The sequence below is a fragment of the Nanorana parkeri genome, unplaced genomic scaffold (assembly GCF_000935625.1).
Source record: "Nanorana parkeri isolate BGI_ZX_2015 unplaced genomic scaffold, ASM93562v1 scaffold401, whole genome shotgun sequence".
Classification (NCBI taxonomy): Eukaryota; Metazoa; Chordata; class Amphibia; order Anura; family Dicroglossidae; genus Nanorana; species Nanorana parkeri.
The window spans coordinates 839881-848458 of NW_017306669.1; the positions used below are offsets into that span (position 1 = coordinate 839881).

Consider the following 8578-nt stretch of genomic DNA (forward strand, 5'->3'; position numbering starts at 1 on the left):
GATCGTACTTAAACGAGCCACATGCTACTTACTTGTATGGGCCTCTATTAGAGGGTGTAACCACTTTGTAATTTCAATAAGCAAAATCTTAGATTTAGCAAACAAAATAAAATAATACAAGCTAATTCACATAAACATCTAAATGGTTTGCTATGATTAACCTTAAAACCCACCTTGTAGTATTTATTCCGCAGACTATCCAAGGTTTCCGGATGGCTCTGTTTCCCTATGTTTGGTTTATACAAGTTATATGACTTCCCGTGTCTATGCTCAGCCAGAACTGCTGAGTACATTTCACCACGAACCTGGATAGAAAAATAATATGTGAAAACAAATATAAAGCAAGACACAAAAACAAACCAGCACAGCTATATTGCATACCTTGAAGGACAAGTAAAAGCCTTCCTCTGGTTCTTGCAGCTGCAAAGATTTTTCCTGTGCCTTTTCCCAACTCAAACCTCTGTCCACGCTGATCTGCAATGTAATGAGTAAGGTTCTTAGGGATTTCCTAATGTCTAGAAAGATAGATTTACTATACAGTGCACGATAAATAAGTTGGAGCAAGGCTAATAAAAGTGATGGAAGACCAGATGTCAATGATTTATGTAAGAAACGTACTTTGTAAAACACAACTTGTCCATCCTGTGGATGCCCAGGGGTCAGGAAAATTTCTTTACTCTCTTGATATATTTCATCAACTCCAGGTGCCAAATCTGGGAAATTGGAAAATACAACTCATTCTTCAAACAAATCAACAACTCTGCTGCACAGAAGGCTCATGGATAAGCACACCAAAGGTGACTAGGAATCTCTGACAAAATGCAGCTTTCATAGAAATTAGTCATAGCTTGCCCTGACCACATACATGAGGGCATTAGTCTTACCTAGGATACCCATGTCATATTTGCCATCCTTCTTGTCCTTTTCAATTATATAGTCAAATGTGTCAGTGAAAAACTGAAAAAGGCTGTTTTGTTTGTGAACTTCTAGGCCCAGCATCCGATTCAGAAACTTTGTTACTGAACACTCTGCAAGAAACAGGTACAGAAACAGATAAAAGGGAGGGTCAAGACAGGCTTGGACACAATACAAAGAAATCTTCATGGCCTACATATGGAGAATTAAAGTAGAACTATAGACAAAACTTTACTGTCTTTTTCTTAGATTTGGATAGAGTTATGGGATTAAACCCCGAGAGCTTTTTTGTTGTCTCCGTCCCCTTTAGGGAGATTTACTTGCTCTAATTGTCCTGATTACTAATTTCATCCGGAATAAAAATATGAGAATGAATTTCAAAATTTGGAGTTGCCACCTGAAGATGAATAGGAGAATTTTGACAATGGGTACACGTGTTCCCATGACAACTAAGTGGGATTTCTCCGATATAAGAGAGATATTCTCTCACTTTTTGTAGAGTCTACAGGACATAAAGGAAAATCTCTATAATAAAGACACAAATGGGAAAAAAATATTACAGTACAAATTTGCATCAGATATCACTCATCTGGTCAGAAGTAGTTTAAATTCGTGCAGCACCATTTAGTTACTGTAAGGGGGAGTCATTACAGTAAATCCAAACCTACAGCAAGTTCTCCTCAGCTTTTGAAATAAAATTACGCACTGCACCTATTCCCTCTGGCTGCTCTTAATGACTTCTTTGTTAACTCCACTTAGCCATTTTTCTTGAGAAATTGTATCTTTACTGTAAGCACTGTTACATTGTAATATCACTCGCATCTATGTATTAATTAAAAAAAAGCCTAATGTTTAACAACATTAGATATTGATGTCATACCTTTATCAACAACGACGTTGTACTTTGTCTCTTTACAGCAAATTCCAACAGAAAGCAGACCCTGCTTCATATCTAAAGGGTAAAAAAATTAGATAAATGACACACACTGCTGTTATATAAATCAAATTGTATTCACACTCTACTCTTGACATATTTACAACTGCCGGCAAATAACATTGTTCATATACACTGAGTGGCCAGATTATTATGACCACCCCATCAGTACTTCGTTGGGCCACGAGATGACTCCACGTGATGACTTCATTGGGCCGCCTCGTGACTCCACGAGATGTTGAAAGGTGATGCGAGGAATCTGACACTGCACTGTTGCCCTTCTGTTGTCTTGTACCAGTCTTGCTACTCTCTGCTCTAGCATTGACTAGTCGCTTGAGTCGGGGGAGGAAGGAAGGGCTTCCCCGACTCAAGAGCCGGATTTTTGAGTCACCAGGCCACTGGGCCTGCCATCTAGGGCTGCAACAACTAATCGACATAATCGATTATAATCGATTATTGAAAAAGTTGTCAACTTTTTCAATAATCGATTAATCGGCTTCCGATCAGTTGGCCCTGTTCACAGCTCCACACGCTGTGCGCCGCACCTCCTCCCCACCTCACGCTCGCCGCTGCCAGACTCGCCTGCCCGCATCCACACGCCGCACCTCCTCCCCGCCTCACACTCCCCACCCACCCACATCCACGATCGGCACAGGGACGCACAGGGAGATGTAGTAAGGAGGAGCAGGTGTGGGGTGATGACAGCCGCCGATAGACAGGTCCGATCTCAGAAGCAAGTTGCTGGAAGACTGCTCAGGTAAGCTTTTCCACACGTGGTGCTCTATAATGTATTGCTGGGATTTGTATTCCTCTATAGCTGATGGTACATTGTGCTGTATATTATACATATGAATACAAATCCCAGCAATACATTATACACTGTATGTATAATGTATTGCTGGGATTTGTTGTACTCCTATATAGCTGGTGGTATTCTGCATTGCGTTGTATAGGGGAATACAAATCCCAGCAATAATACATTATACAGCGCAATGCGGAATACCACCAGCTATAGAAGAGTACAAAAAATCCCAGCAATAGTACATTATACAGTGGTGCAATGCTGAATACCACCAGCGCTATAGAGGACTACAAAACCCAGCAATAGTACATTATACAGCGCAATGCAGAATGCCGCCAGCTATTATGTACTATTGCTTGGATTTGTTGTATTCCTCTATAGCTGGTGGTATTCTGCATTCATTGCTGTATAATTTAACACTTTCCATTTCACTATATTGCACACCACACTTTTTTTTTTCTTTTTTACTTCCACCGCTCCAAGCTTGCTCCTGTGATGGACTACAACCTCAATACAAACTAGAAGTCCCATCACTGGAGCCTTTTTTTGAACTCTATTTTATGGTTTATCCGATTAACCGATTAATCGAACCTAATAATCGACTAACTAATCGATTTTGGAAATAATCGTTAGCTGCAGCTCTACTGCCATCAGACCTAGAACTCTCATGCAGAAGTATAGAGACAGATGGCTCCTAGACAGGAGATTTGGAAAACGAGATCTGCTAATTTGTGCAATGACAGAGGAAGGCTGGAGGTGAGAAACTAAGGAAGGGGAAGGGAGTGAAACTCTTTTTTTTTGTAGCCCTAGTCTGAGAGGCAAGATGCACCATCCTCAAGAAAGGTTAACAAACATCTCCTCCACTCTGGATAATGGAGCAACACCTTCATTCATACAGAGGAAGCTTTACTGCAGGATTTGCCAGACTTTGAGTGCCAAGATTTGTGGGTGGACGTGTAAATTGGAGTAGTGTAATGAAAGGGACATTTCATAACAGAAAGAGGGACAGGGAGGAAGAAGACTTTGCAGTCTGTTTCTTAGGCTTCTTATGCAGAGTATGATAGGTGCTCTTGCCACCAGTAGCATCCTTGATGATGTTGTCAAGAGCCTGTCCAAAGAGACGCTGTCCCTTGAAGGCCATGCAGGTTAAGTCCAGCACTTTAGCCAAACTGCCCTACACATATGAATGGACAAGAGACACATGTGAGAAATGAGATGAGAAGCTTCCATTAAACCATAACAGCTAATAATTTAACACTAGAGCCATCTGCTTTATGCATTATATAAGCAAGGGATCAACCTCGGCAGCGGTTAGATCAATTTGAAGGGACTTTGACCAGTCAGACATGGTCTGGCGATGTAGGGTCATAGCTAGGATCAGAAAAAGGGCAGGGCCCGACAGCGAAATGAGAGCTCTAAAAAGGGCTTTCAACCGGTTGGGTTCTTAAAGACAGGTGAGTCCTCTACCAGAGTAGAATACATCATATTAAGGGAGGACAATGCTGCATCCACAGTGTGAATAGATCACTTCTGCATAAAATCCTCAGCAAATGGATATAAAGGCTAATAAGCATTTGGGAGGAGCAAACAGCTTAATGTGAGGTTACCAATCTCCATGAAGAAATAGCTGGAAAACCAGCTGCAAAGGGGGAGTCTTTGCGGCCTTGGGAGTTTTAAAGGACCCAAGACTGGAAACAGCACAGGTAGACCAACAGGCTGATCTTCTAATTTTAGAGTGGTGTGCACTGCATCAATAAGAACCAAAATGGTCTCCTATAATTTGGGACTAATAGTACTATATTGCAATTCGTCAGGGGCAAGCTTATGAGTCAATGACCGGAGCAACTCCAATTTAGGCAGAGTCTTTGCAGCTGATGTTTTGGAAGCCACAGGCAAATCAGACATAGTACAGCAAGACTGAACAACCTTTCTGGTGTCTAGAATAAGGCATGCTGTAATAACGTGCCTCTAAGACAATGTATAGGCTTAGGGTAAGAAGCAAGACCTTGGGAAATCAGAAAATCAAAACAGCTAGGTCAGATGCCTGGATGTGACCAAAGCCACTCTAGGTGGGCAGAAAAAACATAGCAGAAGAGCAGAAGTGGGAAGATGTTTTCTCAACACTGTATTTCAGGAAAGAGAACAAAGTGTGTCATTCAATGACATCAGTCCCTCAGCATTAACCCTTGCCTCTGCTCAACTGGTGGGAGTGGAGAATAAAACGTACCTAGCAACCCATATGATTGAAGTTGCTCCCAGTGCTTGGCTCAAGTGGCCTACTCACCAAGTGAGTCTTCAAAAACAGGGCAAGCATTAAAGAAATGCTAAAGGCTCTGGACCTGGAAAATGCTCTATGTGGAACTTCATGCTCATAGATGACTTCCAGCCTATTCCCACATATCCAGTGGGGTTAGGCTGGGGTTTGGATGCAAAGCCAAGATGAGGACTCCAAAAACCAGGATGAGAATGACTGCATCGGGAAGCTGCAGTCCAAGAGACAAAACTCCGGCAGTGATGTAGAGAAGTGTTTTGGTTTCAGAAAAAAAAGTAGAAAAAATAGTCTTAACACAGCAGAACTGTAGAAAACAAGTCCACCCTTCTAGGACACTAGCATGGTAGTAAGATGTGTGGGGGTTAACCTGGGTTGGCCTGCAATTTTTCTGTTTGCCAGTGTACAAACCCCCTGTAGTCAGCAGTATAACCTGAAGAAAGGTTAAAAACTTCCTGGGTCCTCAATAGAGAAGAAAGAAATATGCATTCCCAAGCATATGCTCTTACTGCATAGAGATACATGTGTCTAAAATGCAAGGCACAGCATTAAAAAAGCAATGGCTTTTCTTTTTTTTAATAAAAGGTACAGGGTCTCCTATTGACTGAAAAACTGCAGATAATGCGTGTGTACATATACATACTAAGGACTATAATTTTCCTACCTTCGAATAGCTAGTTACTGTGTGATACGCACAAATGCTGTTAACGGTGGATTAAAATAATATTATGGAAAGGGACGCCAATGAATGAATTCGCAAGTAAATTAGGTTTCATTGCAACTTACCCTGGAAGAATGCAGCAGGGCCTCCTGGGTACCCCTGTGGAGGAGGCACATCCCTTTGTGTCTGGTTTAGGATAGCTGATAATATCTGTTCCAGTGATCTTGACCCATACTACACAGATAGGAAATGAACAATACAAATTTACAAACAACTGCATATACATACACTTTACACATAGCATGATGTTTGCAAGAGCTGAAATACAAGTAATAAGAGTTTAAATCACTGGCTATAGCACAAAGTTCTTAGCAGCTCCATGTGCTCTGTTTGCGTCACAGTTCTGCTCATGACCCTAAGAAAGTCAACTCTTCAATTTAATCAAACAATCCATTCAGAAGAGAAGTCCCACTAACCTTATTCTCAAAGTTGTACTTGCTAAGATCTCTAGACTCTGTGGCTCTCCGGTCCCCATGAGTCAGGGCACCCTATTTAAATAAACAGATCACATCAGGTGATGTAATGGGAAAGAGATCACAATAGTTTATTGACTTATTTTAAATCACAAGATATATACTGTACTTACCAAGCTTTCCAGTCTCTTAGCCACAATAGAAGCAAACCGCCTCTCTCCAGCAAGTTCTGATATGAGGAAAACGTACTCAGGAGCAGACACCTGGTTAGAGCGGTGAGTACGACCTAGAAATTGTGGGAAAGTTGATTTATTTTGGCAAGAGAGACTTTTAACATTGAAACAGACTGAAAGTAAAAATAAAGATAATAAAGATATTAACCCCTTTATGACTGAGCTAGTTTTCAGTTTCTGTTCAACACGTACACTGTATGTCTCCCGTCACGAAGGGGTTAAACAATAAAACTATATATATATTTTTTTTAAAAGCATTACAGAACTCACCAAATTGTTGTATGGCTCTATCTGCACTCCATGGCAGTTCCAGTGTCATGTGTACCCGTCGACGTTGATTTGGTACCCGCCGGTCGGCCTGTAGTGAAATACCTGAACTCGAAGCTTCAGAAATAATTGCCACCAGCTTCATGTGTAACCATTAGATTGAAAACAAAAAAATGTTTTATTAAAGTAGAGATTAAACTTTAGATAGAGAAAGAGCAGAATAATAAACATGTGTTTACCTTACTCCCATTCATAAAACGTTCCTTTTCCCTTAAATTGATATTATCTATGGATAAATTCTGCTCGGCTCGAGATTCATATCCGAGAGATCCATCACTGTGGCGAACCACACGACCCTTCCTGCCAGTCATCTAAGAAAGAGATACTACCATGATGCTTTTTTTTTTTTTAAATGGGAGGTTAGAGAATATTTTGAGAAGATATAATCAACATACCTCAGCCACCTTGTCTGGACCTCCAAGCTGGTCTATAAGCATGTCTAAAGTGTTGAGAGGTAGCTCCTTGCCCAATTCCTCCACCTTGGCCAAAAGATCCATCTTCATTTGCTCAACCTGTTCCGGGCCTATGAAAAGATTAAAAAAAAAGTACAGAATATCACTACCTTATTGATATATTTCTAAACCTCATTTACCAAGACATTTTGAGTATGATCTTGAAGTTGGACACCACTATCTTAATCAGTCAATTTAATTTGTGAAACATGAACAACTAGTCTTGCAGTGGGTGTAGATCCTCAACGGCTGATCAGACTGACTATTATTCACTATTATCCTCCACAGCAAACCAATTTCAGGAGGTGAATTAGAAGCTCCTTTCTAGATCATACCTCGTCCGTTCAGAGGCTACATGAATTATATTGCAACGGCGTTCCCTGTGCTGGAGATGAGAGAAGGCAGAAGGAACATTCTTACGTATTTTGGGCGTCTGTACGCAACCTAATATAGAAACTCACACATAGTGACATGGGTCTTGACCATGTCAATTATTTGCTTCCCTCTAGGACAGGGGTAGCAAACCTCCGGCCCTCCAGCTGTGGTGGAACTACAAATCCCATGAGGCATTGCAGGATTCTCACAGCCAGACATGACGCCCGAAGAGAGATGCATCATGGGATTTGTAGTTTCACCACAGTTGGAGGGCCGGAGATTTGCTACCCCTGCTCTAGGACATCTCTAAACATTGGGATAGGAAGACCTTACTTATTCACCTTCTCAATTCAGCTAAAATGTGCATCCTGCTCCTGTGGAAACGGATCCAACCTCCTACCATTTCCATATGGCTCCATAAAATCAATGAGATTAGAGATATGGAGGATCTTTCCCTTGCACTTCACAATAACAAGGAGCAATTTAAGAAAACTTGGTTCTATTGGTATTAATTCACCTTCACCTCCGAGCACCTCTCCCTCCCTGGCCCACCGTTAGGCCCCATTGACACCTAGGCGTATTGTAATATGCGCGTCTGTCACGCGTTTTTTTTACCGCGATTCGCGGTAAAAAAGTCGCGCGACCGTCGCGCGATTCCAAAGGCTACTTGGCTGTATCCCAATGGAAAACGCCCTACAAAACGGCCCAAAGTAGTCCCGGGACCTTTTCAGGTGTGGACCGTTTTGTAGGGCGTTAGGGACGGGCGGAAATATGCCTAGGTGGGAACGAGGGCATTGACTACAATGCTATTTATTTTTTTGACCGTTTTGTAGCGCGTTCGTCGAGCGTAGGACGCGCTACAAAACGGTCAGGTGTGAACGCAGCCTTAGTCTATATATTGTCTTCACTCACACTGCCGCTTGACCTCTCTAGCAATCCCTCTTTCTATTCCTACTAGTCCTGCTCCTAGGGCAGGGCTCAAAATTTCCACTCGCCCCCTCGCAATTGGCGAGTGAAAATTGCGTGGGGGCGAGTGGAAATCCAGGGGGGGGACTTCCGCCGCTTCGGCAGCGCCGATCGCTGTCTGTTTCCTCCACCCGCTTCTTGGAGCGGCACCGCAGCCTCCGACGGCCGGGC

The 8578-nt window shown here is 42.2% G+C and overlaps 1 protein-coding gene across 2 annotated transcripts in view; it reads right to left on the minus strand.

Moving 5' to 3' along the window:
• The window catches only part of SBNO2 (strawberry notch homolog 2), a 76918-nt gene that overhangs the window by 8438 nt on the left and 59902 nt on the right, over nucleotides 1-8578 (minus strand). For both annotated transcript variants that reach the window (XM_018559534.1, XM_018559535.1), the window contains 11 exons: nucleotides 7010-7137; nucleotides 6794-6925; nucleotides 6558-6693; nucleotides 6228-6340; nucleotides 6058-6129; nucleotides 5707-5815; nucleotides 1796-1867; nucleotides 885-1028; nucleotides 619-713; nucleotides 382-474; nucleotides 174-305 (listed from right to left, as the gene is read on the minus strand). In XM_018559534.1, the coding sequence (XP_018415036.1) occupies nucleotides 174-305; nucleotides 382-474; nucleotides 619-713; nucleotides 885-1028; nucleotides 1796-1867; nucleotides 5707-5815; nucleotides 6058-6129; nucleotides 6228-6340; nucleotides 6558-6693; nucleotides 6794-6925; nucleotides 7010-7137 (1226 nt within the window). The remainder of the gene's footprint in view (nucleotides 1-173; nucleotides 306-381; nucleotides 475-618; nucleotides 714-884; nucleotides 1029-1795; nucleotides 1868-5706; nucleotides 5816-6057; nucleotides 6130-6227; nucleotides 6341-6557; nucleotides 6694-6793; nucleotides 6926-7009; nucleotides 7138-8578) is intronic.